The sequence below is a fragment of the Myiozetetes cayanensis genome, unplaced genomic scaffold (genome assembly GCF_022539395.1).
Source record: "Myiozetetes cayanensis isolate MyiCay16 unplaced genomic scaffold, myiCay2020 scf1, whole genome shotgun sequence".
Classification (NCBI taxonomy): domain Eukaryota; kingdom Metazoa; phylum Chordata; class Aves; order Passeriformes; family Tyrannidae; genus Myiozetetes; species Myiozetetes cayanensis.
In genome coordinates, this window is record NW_026086604.1 from 21,000,296 (window position 1) to 21,019,908 (window position 19,613).

Below are 19,613 nucleotides of genomic sequence, written 5' to 3' on the forward strand. Positions count from 1 at the left end.
AGCTATGGCTGCTGTTTTGGATTCTCAGAGCTGGGAACTGAGATACTGCTCGAACATCTCTGTAGTGATAGGTACTGAATTTTTGCAAGATATGCTTTTTTTGTGGTATCTGACTGAAGTTTCTGCAGCTAATAGAGACAGATAAATGGGAAGGATATAACCTGGCTCCAGAGAAGCAGCATCTGAAGAGAGCAGCTTTTATGGTGAGAACATCCATGAGGAGCAGTCTCTAAAGATATAACTTAGCTCCAGAGGAGCAGCTTGGAGTCTTCTGTCTCACTAGATAGTTTGGAAGGGATTTAACCAATACTCCTTTTGGTTTAGAAATATAAATCTGTAGATGACTTTGCCTTACAACAAGTAAGAACAAGGCATCATCCATAAAATAATCCATCCATCACAATTCATAAAATTGTGAAACAGAGCTGGTCTAACAGCTAATGTAACAGATTACAGGTGCAATTATACTTCTTTCAGACCATAGCAGAGGAAAATGAAAGAGCACATAAACCAAATATTGTAGCAGTGAACCCGTCAATGCAATGGCATCTCTGCTGCTTAAAGGATGTACACGAATGTTGCCCTCCTATGTTCTGTTCCTGTTGCTGCTCCACTTTCCATTCTGCCTTTAGCAGTAGCCAAATCTTCCATCTTGCACATTCCAAGCATCAGTGTGCAGACTTGTTAATATTAGCAAAAATTTGTCAGAGTTGTCCATGATGTCCCTAGCCGCTATACTTTGGCCAACAGGCCAGTGGTGAGGAATGCCCTATTATGAAAGCACAGAATTTGGAATTTGTTTGGAATTTGTTGACCAGCTATCATTTCCTCTGCTTCCTTGCCAAGCTCTTCTCTGGCTGTAAATTGATCTGACATGCCCTTTGCTAACATATCAAGTCTGGATTGTTTTTACCAACCAGTTGTTTTCCCAAAGTACAGACAGTCTAACACCTAAAATAATGGTTGTTAATAATTGTTTTAGAAAATTTAGTGTACTTAAAAGCACGAGTGCCACACTGTTGGGTCACCACTACAAATTCCTCTTTGCTTTCTCCATACGATGTATAGATGAGTGTACATTGAAGGGAAACCGCATTGTTCAATCAGGAAAAAAACCAACAGGCACAGATGAGTGAAATGGCCTTTGTGCCTTAGCATGTATAGGATTTGTGAAGCCTGCAATGCCTTGTAACAGATTTTTTTTTTTAAAGAGGTTTCTGCAAAAGACCTACTTATAATTCTGATACTATCAAAGTTTAGATTCCTGCTTACTGGTTTTGGCCCCATATTTATGATGTTCCATATCATCATTTATTTTCTTATATTTCGTTATATTTTCTTTCCAATCCTAAATTACTAAAAATTATTAATAAAACTGCTATATTAGAGTTTCAGATTTGAAAACAGGAGAGAACTTCAGTAGGAGCACATGCTCCTAATATCTGGGAGAAAGGAAAAAATGCAAGGAATATTGGAAAAAGCACAGTTAGGAGCAAGCAGTTCCCAAAGCACAGAAACTTAAGAAGCCAAGTTTTTAATGGGTTTCTGTGTCACAGATGACTATTAAAAATGAATTATAGAAAAGCTGTGGTGTGAGTTCCTCAGGATTAGACATGGAAATCGAGAATGAGTTCAACATCTGAGGATAAAAACCCTTCAGCTGGAGTTTGTGTCTCCATGTAACCCACAGAATCTGGTTTTTTTTGGGAGTGGGGGAACTAATCTCTCAGGGGGATCCTCTGATACGTCACCAGAACTGAACTTATATTACATTATCTGTTACCTCCAACCCAGGTATTTACCATGTGTGTAAGAATGCCATGGTTTTGATACTATAACCTTCCTGCCTTCTTTAACTCATATTGGACCAAATCCAAGAGGAGTTCTGGCAGGACACATTGTACTCACACTTATGCACGTATGGGGTGTGTGAAGGTGTCTTGAGGCTTTATTAAGACAAGCTTAAGCCTAAAGTAAATTCATGTGAATTAGCACAACATTATCCCTATTACGATGTGGAGAAAAAGAGGTCTCAGCTTTCAGTGTAGCTCAGTTTAGCCCTGTTCTGTATCACACACTTCATCAAATCTAGAAAACTGCCTGAAGTTCTGGACAATGAACTAAAACCTTGAATTATCTCTTGGTCTTATTGTGCAATAAATTATAGAACTTACTGTCCTTTTCTCCATGTATACAGTATGGAGGGAAACTGGTGAATGGACTGGTGAGTGGACTGAAAAACTGTTGCTTAGGTCCTCTACAGAGAAAATCCTGCCATGACAGATGGATTGGACAGGATTTTGTGTATGTTTGTGTTTGGAAGACCACCAAAAATTATTTCCATAGTCTTGAGGAAACACCCTTTTATTGTAGAGAAGTTTGTACACACAGATGCGATATATTTACAACCAGCTCTTTTCGAACAGATGACTGTTTGAAATCCTTCAAAAATCTATCAAGAATGAAAGAAAATGAAGCTCAGAAGCCCAGCCAGCCAGCCCAACCCCCAATTCAGATTAATTCCCAAAGATATCTGTAATAAGAGTACATGGAATTATTCAGAAGGAAAAAATAGGACTGTGATAAAGATCAATGGATGCACTTCATTCAAATGGAGGACTGGTTCATTCAAATGCATTACTTAGTTTGATCTCAGAGTAGATGAACCCTGAACTAAAATTCCAAGGAGATGGGGACCTGCCTTTTCCCAGGGGTGTGGAAGAGACAGGCAGAAAGAGTCTGTCCTTTCCTTCCCTGGTTGTGCAAGAACAGGTCACAGTTGCAATCTCTGTGAAAAGAAGTTGTTGGTCCTGTGTTCCACTGGAAAATTCTTTTCCAGAAAAAGGCAGGAAAAGTTCTGTATTTCTTTAGTCTGCAGAATGGAGTCAATGCACTGAGGGTGAGAATGGGTGTCCTCCTTAGGAAGGCTGTAGACTCACATGCCAGCCCAGCCACAGGAGAAATGGCACCTTGATATCTTCTGGTGCTCCTCCAAACTGTGGCTCAGCTCTGCACTGCCCTTTAGCTGGGGCGCTGTGCAATGGCATCATTTTAACTTCAGCCTGTTCAATCACCCCAAATGCAGAGAAGACAACACAGTGGGAGACAATGAGAGGTAGAGACACACATTATACTCCCTTTTCCTTTTCAGTTAAAAGTAGAACCTTCATCAGCAACTAAAAGCTACATGTGCAGGAGGCACTTCTCTGGAGAAGAAATAAATACCTCACAAAAGCACTCGTGGATGGATGAGTCCCATGACAAAGATTCTCAGCACAAACCACTTCAGTCATAAAAGAAATCTAAAATCCGCACACTGATATATATGATAAACATGTAAAACATATTTGCTAATGCTCCAGGAAGTTACATGCATAAGTCCCCACATGTTAGGAACATTTATCTTAGAATCTGCATAATTTAATTTACACTCAGCAGAACATTGCAATATTTACAGGCACATTCCAATGGGAAAACATTTGCATATTAAGTGAGAAGGACACAGCTTTGACAACTAACCATGTGATTTTAAAAGTAGGGATTTTGAGACCTCAAAGTGCTCTTTGTGAAGTTAGTGGGGAGGAAAAAGGTGTGTAGGCAGGAAAAGAAAGTTATTAGAATTTGCTAAGAACTTTTTTTTTTTTTGAAAATTAGAATGGTTACAGGCTGGTACAAAGTGAGCCCATGTAGACCACAGGTTCTGGCTTGTTACACATCACAGAGCACTGTCTCTACTCCCATTTCCCATACTTATCCTTCCCAATTAAATTTGTTTCCCATTAGCCAGGTTGATGAGATTAGTGATTAAGACTCATCCTTCTTGCAATCATCATCCTTCATAACTTCATAAATTCTTGTAAAAGGAATGAACTGGAATGTCGCTTTTTTGGACTTGGTCTGTATTCTGAAGGTGAAAGTGGGCATCTGAGAAATAAATTCGTAATGCTTTGGAAGTTTTTCAAATAAAAAAAATAAAGTTACACTCTGAATCTGACTGAGAATGCAAAGTTCTATGTTCTCTAGCACTGCATGTCAGACAGGGTGGAAAAAGCTATTCAGTGACTACTGTAACCTTAGCGCTACCCAGAATTGTTCTGAAACCCGTTCACACTACTGTAGTTGCAGCAAGTTATTAAAACTATCTACAGAATAATGATCATTATTTAGGTTTCAATAATCAAATTTAGGTTTCAATATGTCAGCAAAACAGCAATGTATAACCCACAGAGGTTATATCCTGGAAGTGAAATTATCAAACTATTGCTCAAATGTCTGAAAAGTAAAGCTATACTCCCTAGGGACACAGCACTCTCTCACTTATGCTGACACATAAGGTGGTGGTGGATCTTTAGCAGCTCCATTCACAGGATCATCATATGGTGGCAACAGCACCTGCAGGAAAGGAAAAAAAAAGTTTGTATTTTTAAAGCAGAAGTCAGATGACAAAATTTACAGAAAAGAAAGCCCTTATGGCCTTGTTCCTCCCCCTTTCTCCCAAACAAACAAACAAACAAACACTCCAAAAGAGTAAACTATTAAGTAGGAGCAGAATAGTTAGGAAATGAAACAATATTAGCTTGAAGTTCCTCCTTTTCAATTTATATGCTTGTTTTCATTATGAAGGAAAACAGGATTTCTTCTCATTTTTTATTAGCCCCAGTGATAGCTTGATGTCAGCCGTTCACTGATGGTACCTGAATTTGTTCAATCTGGCAGTGATAGTAGCTGCTTATTCTGCAGCTCTCCTCTGTCAAGAGTGCTAAACCTTGTATTCTGGAGGAGTACTCAAACTGCTTAGCCAAAGAGAGAAAAGACCCAAAATCCTCTCTTTCTGAGCCCTCTCTGGAATAGTTAATAATTACTTTGGAGTGGGGAGAAAGAAAGTAAATGGAGAACAAATTACCCAATGTCTAAATAAATCTCAAGTTTTGTGCTTCTGGAGTACTCAGCCACGAAGAAGGAAGATCTACACTCCCAAAAGCATTTAAGGGAATACTTAAACATCTGATAGCAATTAGGACAGCTTTAATCATAGATTATCCCCATTCACAGGAGTCCAGGCTGCTTCCTAGGACATGGGAGATGCAAGTTCAGGGCAAAGAATAGATTTGAACCAAGATTTATACTTGTTTAGCAAGCTATCATGCAATTTTTTAATGGCACCAACACTGACATTAATTAGCTTGCATGTGAAAAGGAAAGGAGCACTTGGTCTGTGAATCCCAGCAAGAACTGAAGATAAAATAGATGTCTGAATGAAGAATGAGTGTACATTCCCTAAAATATCTCAACATTGTGCAAGAGTATCACTGAAGTGCACTGTCAGAGATACTTTATGCAGCTGCAGATCAATCATTCATGATGAAATTTCCAAATTTATCAGCATCACTTCTTGGTCATTAAAGAGCAGGTAAAGCTGATTGTCTAAACACACACAGGGAAAATCCTGATCTCAATAAAGCCAAAGGAAGTTTTGGCCTGACGGGATTTCACTAGTTCTTAAAAGAGGTTGATAACCTGCCTTCTGCAAAGAAACATCCATAGTCATCCCTTTTAGACCTCAGCAACAACGCACAAAATCTGTAGGAATCTTTCTATACATTTAAATAGACTTTGGATCAGGCTTTTGTGGAATAGTTCCAAGGATGATTCAGATTCTACTCATGTGAGTTCACTCATGTGTTCAAGTACATCTGTGCACGTTTGTTAGATTACAGAATGGCTGCCTTGGCATCTCCAGCCCTTAATCAAAAAAGTTTCATTATTTAAAAAAGGAAATTGTTAGAACCATCATTCCTTATTAATACCATATGTTTGAGCTTGTAAATGCAATATTTTAAGCACTACATAATCTAAAAAGCCTTGTATTTGAAAAGCATTTAATAAATTATGTCACCTTTAAAGGGTGCAAGCAGCTTATGGCAGACTACTTATCTAGTGAAATTAGGACAACACATAGAACTTCAAATAAATATTGTGATAAAAATCATAAATGTATTTTGCAACTAACCTCAGTAAATCACAGTGCTAAACCATTTAAACTGTAAAAAGCACTACAGTTGAAATCTTCTCCCTAGTACTCATCATTAGTTTAATAATAGGTTTTCTATTAAAATCCACATGTTACTAAAAAAAGAACTAGTTTCTCAAATATACTGAAACATGTCCATTAGTTTATTACAACACAACACAATTAGTAATTAAATATGATCTACAGATGACTCTGAAAATGAATCAAGTTCACTTTGTGAAGATTTAGCTGTCTCACTGCACTCTTTTGATGCTAAGCCCCACCCCGCAGACCATTCCTTTTAGTTTCAGAGTCTATTTCATCAGGTGTGGTAAGAAATGACAGCGGACGCAATCCAAAGAGGTGTCCATCTTCCAGTTGATAAAGATGGGCTGATAAATAAAGGACAGTACCTCTCCCCCTGCTCTGGTCCTCTTTTAGATCAATGCTGTGATTGCATCACTAAGACTGCTGTGGTTGCATCACTATTACTGCTTCATCACTGAGCTTACTGTCATCTGCAGTAGGTCTGCTGGCCTGGAGGATTACTGATATGAGTGAGCTTCTCCATTCCTTTCACTCCTGTATGAAACAAAATCTGTCCAGGAGAACAGACTTCTGGTGAGGCTTTTACCTCTTGGGAGGTGAGCACTCTTCTTCACTCTACAGACCCAAAACTCATACATGGGTCAATGGCCCCAGGGACTCTCAGATGACAGTTTCTCACTTACCAAAAGTTCAAAAAGATGTGAGGGAAGATAAGTACCTGTAGAGGCCTGGGCAGTAAGGAGTTAATGCACTGCTGTGCCTCAAACACTGATGACCAGTCAAGCGGGCAAATTCTAACAGGACTTGCCGGGAAAGGGGGGGCTGTATGAAAGTAGGGCATCACCTTTCTGGAGACAGAAATTTTTCTGTTCAGGTCCCTGGTGACCACAGAACATACAGAGCAAGCACAAAAGCAGGGTCAAACAGTGGTTGTATCCCTGGGGGGGTGATGGACCACCAAGGACCCCAAAGCATCCTCTGATCTTTGGGAACTCTCACGGGAAAACTGCCTGTGCTCCTCAGTGTTGCATCAGACATGAAGAATTCCCTTCCTGGGGAGCAATTTAGGCATTTCCAGGCTAACTTGAATGTATGTAGCCTGAAGAACTTTTTGTTTTCCAGGCCCCCACCCCCAACAGATCAAGACTGTGACCATTACTCCAACCACGGACGTACAAAGCACAACATTTGAGTCTCATTGCTGGATTCATGGATGGTGATATCTTTCTTTGCCACTATCTGCTCTTATCAATTCCCTCTCTTTCTTTCTTTTCCTTATGTATTTTTTCGTGGTATTTTTATACTTTTAAAACAGCCACATACCTCCTTTCTGCTGCAATTAAATAGTTTAAAAATAAATCTGCCTCACATAAACACTGGTCATTCAGTATCATTCCACTCTAATTCACCCCAAGGGATTTATTAAAAGGAACCTCACTTACTCCACTTCAGAGACCAGTCGTAATAATAGCTACAGGAGCCATTTTGGAGAAATCACTGACTAAATCCTAAGGCATATGGATTTCTATAAGAATATTCAAAGAATGTGGGGTATGAACTGGGTAGACTGATAAAAAGGTTAAGAAGTTTCACAAGAAAATAAATACACTAGAAGGGTAAAAAGTATTTGCCAAATGTCTGTACGGTTTGGGGTCACTTATTTCTGGCAAAAGTTATTTGTTTGAACAGTTCTGTCTGTGATGACTTTAAAAGGCTTACTTCCCACACATTTTTGTGCTTCAATATTTAAATATCATTCCCTGACATGAACAGAATAGTGATAAAAAATAATCAGTGTATTATGAGCAGAATTCAAAATTACTACCTTGACCCAGCAACATTTGAGTTAAACAAAGAAAATATGGGCAGAATGTTAAACATAGCTTAAGATGAATAAATGTGACAGACAACAAGTGGACGAAAACACTTGGAGTTTGTGGAATACATGGCAACAGCTTGGACATCAAATATCTCACATCATCAGTATAGTAAAAACCTTTCAAACTAATTTAACTGTTTTACTTTCAGTCGATGTGGTTTTGTTACTGTTACTTCATCATCTGTCAACTCTAAGTCTAAATAATCAACTTTCAGCTTCCATGACAGACCAAATAACTCTTCAACCACTCTGTAATTATAAATCCTGCAACTCTGCCTCTGTAAGACTACCTTTTAAATATTTTCAAAAAACCCCAGAGTTTCAGGCCCTTACTTTCTCTTAATAATTTTTTCATCTTTTCTCAATTAAGTTAATTTGGCAAAAGAGAGAAATATGATAAAACCTGAATTATCTCAGCTTTTATCTGTTTACTGTTAAAATGGCCAACAGTTTAAAAAATCTCAAAGAAAAGATAATTTCCTTAGAATTTTGATCACTGAATTTATACTAAAGTAGCTGAACCAAAAATCTGGATCACAATAGCTTACCCCTTCTCTTTTGTTAAATTTCAGCATGGCTAATGGAAGCAGATAGGTGCCTTGGACATTAAACAGCACAGTTATTCAGGCAGTACATTTTGCTCTCCAGACACATAAAATAGAAGCCAGTCACTGAGCCAAAGGGTGAATTCAGAAATTAAAAAAATAGGCATAAACTCACTATTCAGTCTTATCTACAAACCTCATTAGAATGGATGCAGTCTAAATTAATTCACAAAGTACAAAAAATATATGCGTATTTTAGGTACATGGTATCCCCAAGGCAGAATATCCACTAGGACAACTGACACATTTTGCTTCCTAGGCATAACATTTGAGCATTTCCTTGTTTCTTTGTTGTGAATTGAGAAAAATGTATGTTAGTGCCCTGAATGCTCTGGGATTAATGTTTGCAGAGTGTTTGAGATTGTCACCCACAAGTTACTATAAAAAGTAAGTATGAAGGACCCCCATTTTTTTGGAACTCAGTGATCCCTATGGGAAGACATTCTGGCTTTTTATCAGTAGACCAGCAAGCAAGTTTGGAAGATTATATAGTTGCAGGCTTCAGTCCTATAGGATGCCTACAATCCAAAGGACAGAAGCTCCTGACTTCTTTCACAAGCCCTATAATTTCATTAATTGTGTTTAAGAACCACTGTACCATTTTAACAACATCCTTTAACATGACATTATGCACTGTTTGTACAGTTGTCTGGTGACAAAAGCATCGCACAGATGACTGTGACCAGAGCTCTAGGGGATCCCAAACCAAGAGGGGTGAAACCCACAGCTCCAATCTGCCATATGAATGCTCCAGATATAAAGTTTTTAGTTAGTTTCCAAGGACAATTTTTTATCCTCCTGCTGCCCCAGTAAAGCCAAGTATGCAAGAATCTGCAGGGAAAGAAAGAAAATAGGAGAAACTGTGTCTATGTAGCCCCATGCTCAAGTGGGACAGGGAGTTCTGGGTGCTGGGCTTTGTTCCCAATGCCATTTAAGCATTTTGTGATAAGCAGTCCTGTATAATATGCAGAAATAATCCATAAGTGACCCATAAGAAATCCTGTTCCTGACTTAGTTAGTGTCATCTGAGTGGTTTGGATAATTGTATTACATAAACATCCCTCTGTTATAAAGCACATGATACAGGATGACCTTCTCTGAAAGAAATAATCACCAAACAAGTTTGCCAATGGCTATAACATATTCACTTAAATAAGCATATGGCATTTCATACTTTTTACATCCTGGTTAATCTGGTTTTGGAGAATAAGTTTTCAAAGATATTGTTTAGTAATATCTCTAAGAAGTAACATATGCAAATATTTGTCTATTCAAACACTTTGTAATTAATCTTGTTCTAAACCCCACGTTTTGTTTTATGGGGGGCATATTGCATAATTTCAATAATCACTCAGTTGATTCTACATTTACTTGAACTTACAGGAAAAAAAAATTCTTCAGCATATGTAGAAGATTTCTCATATTGCTGCAGTGATTCTTGTTTGAACTCAAGCTCTTAGATCTCCTTCTAGAGGAGAAAATGTGCTTGGTTCTGTATAAGTAAATTTAAATATTTGATTAATTGATTATTTCTGCATTTTTAAGGATCTCGCCCAAAACTCAGAGAAATGAACTCAACAGAAATCTTTCTGTGTCTCCAGAAAGGTTTAGATCACTTTTTCCCATATTCATTTATATTCTTCACTTGGTGGAACAGTACAGTTGCCACAAAACAGCTTTGAGTTTGAACAGCATTTTGCTTGTCTGATATATGAAACATTTATGTTACAAAAAACCTTGTTGATGTCTTATTAGAAACAAACATTGTCATACACAGCTCTAACATACTTTTCTCCAACAACTTCTAGAGCTGAAATGTACCTGATAATGCCAAAAAGCTATAGATTAAAAATGTCTATGGAGAGAACTTATGGTTATAGGGAGCATTCAGGATGTTTTCTCAAAATTTAGCTTTTCAGTAAAAATTCCAGCCCTTTACACTGAAGGACTCCACATTACATCATAGAGCTGACAGGCACAGGTGACAATAAGTAGTTGTGCAGAATTAGGGTCATTACTACTTCAGTTTAATCCTGGTCCTGTTGCTGTCCTTTGGAGTTCTGACAAATCATTTGACTTTGCCTTAGAAAGATCTCCCATTTGTAAAACAGGCCTACTATTTGAAACATATTAAAAGAGATTGGAAAACTTAAGACAGAGCTAAAACTCTCTTGGATAACACTTACATGTGACTGTACGAGATGGGTGCTAAATTTTAAAAATACTTACAAAAACAAATATATACTTGCAGAAACTTCAGCCTATGCCTGGAAGTGTTTACCCCAAGCTCTTCACCACAGCCCTGTATGCACTGCACATCATTCTTCTGCAGAAGTGACCTTTACATTTTAGACTCCCAAATCCTTAGGGAAGGCCCATGCAAATATGTGAGGAGAAAAAGAAGAGAGGGCAAAAGAAGCCTTTTCTTCCAGAGAGCTTACACACAGCTCACACACAAAGAGTTTAACCCTGGTGGGTTCAGGACTTACTCTTTGTTTACTTAGAGCAGGAGGGACAGTAATCACAAGGTGAACAGTGATAGCAAGATGGGGACATTATGCTAGAGCCAGTGCTGGGCCATTTCAAAGGTAGAAGGCCTGAACCACACGTATTTCCTTGTGTGGGAGCCTCTGTCCAACACGTGGCCTCTGGCTTGGTGATGGGACAAACACTGACACAGCTGCAGGCTGGAATACAGTCACCACATGCCTTTTCTAATTCAGGATAAATTTCCTCCTCTATGCAGCAGAAGGCCAATTCATCAGGTTCAGAAACAACTGAACTGAAAGACGAGGTTTTAAGCAGCACATGCCTGGTTCCACCAGTTGTCTGCTCTGGGTTCATTTCATCTCAGTGATTCCAGCCATGAGCAACCACCATCTTGTACCAATCTGATACCACTGTGCAGTTTGGAGAGGGTTAAACGGGTATACAATCACATTGATTAATTTTGTGTTTACGTCCCTGCTGTCCTGTCATTCAATCAGCCAAGAGTAGTGGAATTTCCTCCCACAGCTGCCGTGCTTTGAGCAGCCAGTAACCACAACCTAAACCACATTCAGCTGCAGAGAAGCAAGCAGCCAGCCTACAAACAGCTCTGGAGGGAAGGCTGCCCACGACCACTTGTCTGGTTCACGATAGTCCCAACAGCCCTCATGTACTACTGGGCTCTGGACCACGCAAATGTTATGAAGATCACCTGGGGAAAACAGAAGATGTCTGTGTGCATACACAGCTATAGCCAGCTGATTGCTTCACTCTGTATGCAGGGAAGCCTGAGAACAGCTCCCTCTTTGCAATGTTTTCTTGTCAAATTTGGCAATGTGCTTTCCTTCTGAGAAGTCTGAGATTACAAAGGAAAATGTAAAAATTAAGGTGTACTTTTTGCTTAAAAATTTCTGAACTACAGATCTTCTCAATTCAAATTCTGTTTTGGAGACTCAAGGCACCAAGTGGCAGCTATTTCCTTTAGTAATTTGTAGGAGAATGAGCTCTGGACTATAGGTAAATATAACTGATTATATAATAAAATTTTTTGAAAGGTATTTTCAAATAAATTTCAAATAAAATAAAATAAAAATTCAAGTATTTATTCAAAATAAGCCTATTAATGTAGCACTTGTTTTATTTTCTGTACAAAACATATTGCAAGTTACTATATATACTGATTTTATTGAGGCAGATCTTCAAAAGTTTCTAATATTTCTCTCTGTAGGAAAAGAAGAAGTAGCAGTTATGAAGTGTACCTGAAGAAATGCGTTTTTTCTATAATGGAGTCTCAAGAGTTCATAGAATCATAGAATATACTGAGTTGGAAGGAACCCACAAGTACCATCAAAGCCCAACTCCTGGCCTTGGACAGGACAGCCCCAAGAGTCACATCATGTACCTGAGAATGTCGTCCAAACACTTCTTGAATTCTGCCAGGCTTGGTGCTGTGATCACTTCCCTGGGGAGCCTGTTCCAATGCCCAACCACCCTTTGGGTGAAGAACCTTTTCCTGATATCCAGCCTAAACCTTCCCTGATACAACTTCAGGCTGCTCCCTTGGGTTCTGTCATTGGTCACCATAGGGAAGACACCAGAGCCTTCCCCTCCTTTCCCCCTCACGAGGAAGTTGCAACTGGAATTCAGTCTCTGCTCAGTCTTCTCTTCTCCAGGATGAACAGACCAAGTGACTTCAGCCTCTCCTCATACAGCTTTCCCTCTAGGCCCTTCACCATCTTCATAGCCCCACTTTGGATGCCCAAAACTGCACAGAGAAGGCTGCACCAGTGGGAGAAACGGGAAGTATTAAAACTAAATCCATGAAGAATTCAGTTTTCTCTTTAACTCCTTAACATGAGTCAATTTCTTTACACTGACTGTATGGAAAGACTTTCAGGAGAAAAGGGAACTTTTTTCCAGTAGTGAGGAATAATAATAATAGTTCCATGGTGAGACGCAGTCAGATGCTACATACACAACAAGCACTGGAGACAGAAGTAGGGATTAGCTTTCATCATGTTGCAGTTTAGCTCTTGCATGTAGGGACAGCTCTCCTGGATCAGATAAATGTTCCATCCAGATCACAGTAATTAGTGATCGATGATGAAGAAACAGAAGCACAAGACAGAACAATGAAAGAAATTAAGAAAGAGCAGTGCAAGCACATATAGTTACAACTTGCCCAGAATATGCTCTAGACTGTCAGAAATTTGAAAGTCAAGGACTTGCTGAATTACTGGTCATTACAGGAATTTTTCTTCCACTGATTTTTCTAGCCTGTATTTGAACCGCTACTGACTTCTAGCACCACAATGTCTTATGGCAAGCAGTTCTACAGCTCATCTAGATGTTACATGAAGAAATACCTTCTCTGGCTTGCTATGAAACCTGCCACTAGATATTTCATTGAATATTCCCTAGTTCTTTTGCTAAGTCAGTGAGCAGTTTTTTCCTCCTTTACATTCTCTGCCACTCATGACTTTAAACACTTCTATCATGTTCTCTCTTGTTCTGCCCTCCTTCATCTCACTAAGGATCCTTGCTCCCCTGCAGTGCAGCCCACAGTTACCTTCTTCCTACAAGAAATTCACTTGACAGTTTCTGGTCCAGGCTGAAGAGAGAGCTCCAAGATCAGGCATGTGGAGAAGCACTTCAGTCAGGAGGATGCTGGGGAAGGAGCTGACCTACATCTGCATGAATCTTCCTTCACGCTCAGGGGAGCAACAGGAACTTTCACCCACCTGACCTGGGTTAGACATTCTTCCAGATGAGATCAACTGCCCTTTAGAAGCAATTCTTATAAATCACTGCTTAAAAATATCTGCTTCAGAGGTGGCTGTTTACAATGTAAAATGGATGCTCTGCTCAAATGAGTCCAGTCAAAGCAACTGTTTCTGACAAAGTCAGAGAGTAATGTTTTAAAAAAAAAGTTCCCATCTTTCTTTCTTTTTCTTCTTCCCCTGTCCCCAGATAAAAAAAGCCCTGGGTATAGGGCCAAAGCCAAAGCTTCATATCTGAGCCCAAAACATATTTAATTTGAAATGAAAAATGTTTGACTTTGCTTTATGCACAGATGCTGTTCTGGTTTCACTTGCATGCTTTTGCTTGAAAAATCTGTCCAAAGTGTGCTAGTTAATTACTATTTATGGATTTCATTATATGTTGTCTGTCAAATAAATCCCAAGAAATCTTCCTCTCAACATGTACAGGAAGTATTTTCATGTTTATATGTATGCATTTCCTTTAGAAACCACACTAGAATGATTACAGATGGAGTAACTATAAGCAGAACAGCTCAGAGATAATTTATAACTCCATTCAGCAAAGAAGTAGGGCTCAATGCTGCAAAATCATCTGTGCAGTTAGAGCTGGTTTGTTTTTTTTTGAAAAAACTGCTTGTTTATTCCAAGCCACCAGCTCTCCAAGACACTATCTGAGAAACTTTATACAAGTTTATGAATCTCTGTAATGAAGCAGCACAATATTTTCAGCACTCAAGATAGAAGAATAAATAGATATATGTTACTAGGACACAGTAATATTTAGGAACAGATTGTGATTACCCTTTCATTGGAAGAAAATTGGATTCAGGAAGCTATTGTCTTTTTCCATCACATGCAACCTCATAAAAGTCATCCAAAATAATGGTGTAATTACCCTCTCCATTCAAAGGCATGGAGGGACAGTCCATCTCAGGCCACAGAAGTATTTCCTACATCTTGGTCAGCCTTGTACTGCTGCATCTCTAGTTGTCCATCATGATTTTGTATAGGCAAAGCATATTTATTTCTTCAATTGTTCCTTCATATTTTTTTCCAAAATGAGCATTTTCTGGATGAGCATATGCTTTCTTAGGGTGTACCTGTCTGCAGGTCACTAGTACTGAAGACACTGAAGTGTCTTTTTATACTTTTACGCTGTGTAACAAATGGTTGGTGTGTTGTCTTGAGTGCAGAAACTGTGAGAGAGCATTCCCCTTTTAATGGACTTTTTAATTACTGAACTGCATCTCTTTGTAACCCTATCTCCTCTTATGATTACACTGTGTATCCCACTCAAGAGTTAACAAGACAGAAACCTGGGAATAGGTCACATGAAACAGCTAAATTGTTTAATAGGACTTGTCATCTCCTAAAAGTGTGGTTATCGCAGCCATGCTTGAGTTGCAGACATTGCTGGAAAGGCTTCTATCCATAATTATTAAAAAAGCTATTAATGTTAATAAATCACATCTGTAAAGCACCTGTTATCCAGAAACTCCCACAAACTTTTGCCTATCTCCTAAATTTGGTAGATGAATACCCACTCAACCTTGTTCTTTCTAAAGCTGAGTGTCTGTCAGAGAGTTAATTTAAAGCAGACCTCACTTTCCCCACTGCTATTAAGACAGAGGACCAAAACCACAAGTGCTGTGCAGTTTGGAACAGACCACAGTGGACAGTCCTATGTCCATAAAGAGTCTCGAGGGATTCTTGGGAAGAGCACAACTGCTCTAAGGGAGCCATTAAAGTGAATTGAAATCAGACCGAAAGTCCATAGGTCACCAGGAGCCATTAATAACTGCAGAAAGATGGACCACTCAATTATTGTCACACCCTCAGCAAACAGGGGCAGCTGGCTGCTCCTCTGAGAGAACACAGCCACCCACTGAGCCACTAGCTAGTGCTGCTGCTGCCTGCCCAGGCTGATGGTCCTTCGGCATCTGTGTGGTTTTGGGGCTGGGAAAGCTTCAGCAGAGAGGCTTGTTGTGGGAGGGACTGGGATGTGTGAGGAGTTCCTCCTCTGCTCGGCAAAGGCCGGGGCCATGCTGTGCAAGAGGATGCGATGAGGAGACACCAGATGAGGTAGTGCCAGAGCTGCAACGGGACCACCCCTGGGGGAGCAGCTCTGCAGCAGGGCAGGGCTTCCAGCGCAGGCCAGCTCTGCAGATATAAAGCCACAACACAGCTAACTGCTGCTGGGACTCTGCCTCTCACACCCTCCTGCCTTTCACTGTTTGAGCAACACCTGCCTGAGTGAATTCTCACCTTCCCCATCTGTTGTTGCACAGTGTAACTATGACTTGAGCCTGACCTGGAAAATTCACACACAGCTCAGCTTAAGACCTGTATATTCTTGGCAACTGGGATTTAAGTTGTCATTGACTTCTATCACACTGATGTGCATCCCTGGAATTACACTGAAGACTTTGATTTATGTTTTGATGCCCAAAAAACATCAGCTGTCAGATGGTAATGAATCAATCCTGTTAGGAAAAAAACTAAAGAAAGAAACACTGCTAATTTATAACCATTGTTTTCTCCTACATTGCAACACACGCAATTAGTGAATTCAGAAAGATCTGGAAGATTTAAATTACATATCCCCATTTCATGTCTTCTTTTTAATCTAATTATGAACTATTGCAAATCTCTAATGAATTGTCATGTATTAGAAAAGTTCCAGTATGTGGGCTGCAAAAAAATACATTTCTTGTATTTAAAATAAAAAATCTAGTGGGGAAAATATATAACCATGTATATTTTGCTCTTGTAATTTAACTCACAAGTAAATTTAATTACTGTAATGACATGTGAAAATGCTTTGGAAATCTTATTTTTAAACTTCAGAAGATATTTGACTGAAATTGACCCTGTTAATAGCCTGTTCCAAACAATATGGCTGGCTTCTGACTAGCAGCTACCTAGTAATAGGTGAGACCTATAGCAAGAAATGTAATTAGCCAATAGCAATAAGCAACAGAGCAAACAGGCAGCATGAAGCAATTCAGACCACAGGGTAGGCTCAATCTAAAAAAAGAAAAAGATCTTCCATAAACAAGGAAACAGTGAAAGAAAGAGCTGAGTATAGATGATAAGATGGAAAGTTAAAAAAAAAAAAAAAGAAGAAGAAAGAAGAAGGAACAATATCATTGCTATGATTAAAGTCCAACTGACTAGGGATGTAACTTCTCTGCAAGTAGAGTATGAAATGCTGGAGCAGCTGAATAGCTGTTTGTTGGCAGACACAGACTGCCATGATACTTTTTTGCAATTCAGAATCAAACAGAAGAGGAAGAAGTGCAAATATTGCACATGCACACTACCAAGATGTGAATGGTGGCTTCTACAAGGAGCTTGAGCACTTTGAAGATTCATTCATTAAAGTCATTACTCTGGAAATGTTTATAAATGCAATTCTGCAGAAAAACAGATCCAGCATTTAAACCACAGTCCCAGGTCTCATGTATACTATTGCATTTGGTTACTTAAACACTGCATAGTTCTACTTGTATCCCTTTTTTTCTTGCCCCTGATTCTTCTTCCTCTTCCCTGACTCCTATTTTACGTGCTTTTCCTCTTGCGGGCTTTGTCAGACAGTTTTCCACTAGGGAAGGTCGGGGGTCCTCTGCCTGGACTCAGCTGGAGGCCCTGAGAAGGACTTGGAGGGTGAGCCAGGAGGGCTATTCATTTGTGGTGTGGGCTCACTTTAAAGTATCTTCATGGTTACTATTCACCACAAAAGGATGTTTGTGATCTAGTGGCCCAGCAACAATGTTATGCATACAAACCCCCACACAAAACCTGAGGTCTGGTGAACTGACAAGTTTGCAGGATTTTTGTGGAAAATATCTTTAAAGCAGGATTTTTCCTCCGAGTTGTCTTCTACTCTGACATGTACCCTCCTCAAACTGGCTTTGTAGTTGTAAATCACAGGTCCCAAAGCACCTCTGAAAAATAAGAGCTCTTGCATATGGTTTGTCGGTCTCTGGGCTCCATCTCAGGCTTCAGTCTGTTTAACTGGCATGAGTCTAAGGGTTCTTCCCTCCGTCCATAGCCAAATAAATTACCTTCCACACATGCAGAATAATACAATAACACAAAGAATGACTCTTCCCACCTTATCAAAGAATATTCTTCCTCTGATCAGAGGAATCATCCATCAGAAATGAAAGATCTAACTGCACTTCTCAAATAAGTCTCCAAATGCTTTGAGAAAGGGAAAGCAAACAAGTGTTGACTGTTTAATTACAGGCTACTTAGTTGAGGTCATGTCCACAGAGGGAATATATCTGCATTTTTAAAAAAAGCAACTTATTAACCATTGTGGATAAATATATGTTAGATAAGATCTATTGAAGCGATTTTATAAAGCACATAAAGATCTAAATCCCACTTTGAAGAGAGATTTACGGCTTTACATTTTATCCCCACTGGCAGCATGACCGGAGATGAAACTTCCATTGATTGGCTTCAGTGAGAGTTAAAAATAAACAGAATGAAATCCCCTGACTGTCTAAGAGCACAATAGAACTGCTACTGCTCTGGAGAACAAATGTCTAACTTTGGGTTATCTTTTGCACCTGTACACTGGCAACTTTTCCAAATTAGATGAACATTTCCATGGCACTGCTGTAACAGTTTAAATTGCTGTGGAAAATTAATCTTCATCCATGGTGTGTTTGAGTAGCTAGCAGGAAAAAGCAATCCCAAGTTGATAAAGTAGAAAAAACAATCCTCAGGTTACTATGGTTCACTGCAGGGGAGTCATGTTACTGGCATGCCAAAATCTCCCACAGATGCTCCCACAAACTGAGGGGAGAGAAGTATTAGAAAAACACTTAGAGCAGGGAGATCCATATTTCTAAGAGACTCTGCTGTGACTAAGGTATGCAGCTGGATCTCCATGTCCTGGAGCATAAGCTGGTCATGTCCTCCTCTACCACCTGGGGTCCAGGCCATTCCCCTGCCCAGCCCCAGCTGGTTCCCCCATGCCATAACACAGTCTGCCCACGGAGCCAAGCCATGTACATTCATGTGGTGTCAAACCTTGATCAAAGGTCACAGAAGGAGGACCTCTCACCTAACAGGGACAGCAGGAAAATCCTGTTCATGGTCTGCAATGGGAGGATGTCTGTAAGTTCCAGATGGCACACTTGCAAAAAGGATGGCTTAAGCCACTTACATTGAGTGACAAAAATCAGATTATCTGGTACCCAATAACAGCTTAGTTACAGTTCAGATTTATGAGCATTATTTATAAGAACCAGTTTGACTGGGGAGAGCTAACTGGAAATTTTTGTACTGGGAACACCAGAGCAAAAACATAGCAAAAAGCAATTCAATTTATTATGTGTGTTTGTATATATATATATATATATGCAATGCTGAATTTTAAGACAAGTTCCTTCCATAAACAAAGAAGCATCCAGCTCTGGGGCCTCCAACATATGAAGGACATGGACCTGTTGAAGCAAGTCTAGAGGAAGGCCACAAAGATGATCAGAGGGCTGGAACACCTCTGCTTTGTCAACCTAGAGAAGAGAAGGCTCCAGGGAGACCTTATAGCACATTACATTATCTAGAAGGGGTCTACAAGAAAGCTGGAGAGGGACTTTTCACAAGAGCGTGTAGTGACAGGACAAGGGGGAATGGCTTTAAATTGAAAGAGGGCAGGTTTAGATTACAGACATCAGAAAGAAATTCTTTACTATGAGGGTGGTGAGACACTGGAACAGGCTGCCTAGAGAAGCTGTGGACACTCCATCCCTGGAAGTGTTTAAGGCCAGGTTGGATGGGATGTGGAGCAAGCTACTGCTCTATTG

The 19,613-nt window shown here is 39.6% G+C and overlaps 1 protein-coding gene across 1 annotated transcript in view; it reads right to left on the reverse strand.

Moving 5' to 3' along the window:
- Positions 1-2,348: 2,348 nt before the first annotated feature.
- Positions 2,349-19,613, reverse strand: part of LAPTM4B (lysosomal protein transmembrane 4 beta) — a 57,075-nt gene continuing 39,810 nt past the window's right edge. The window contains exon 7 of the mRNA XM_050317149.1: positions 2,349-4,392. Within this exon, the coding sequence (XP_050173106.1) occupies positions 4,318-4,392 (75 nt within the window). The 3' untranslated portion in view covers positions 2,349-4,317. The remainder of the gene's footprint in view (positions 4,393-19,613) is intronic.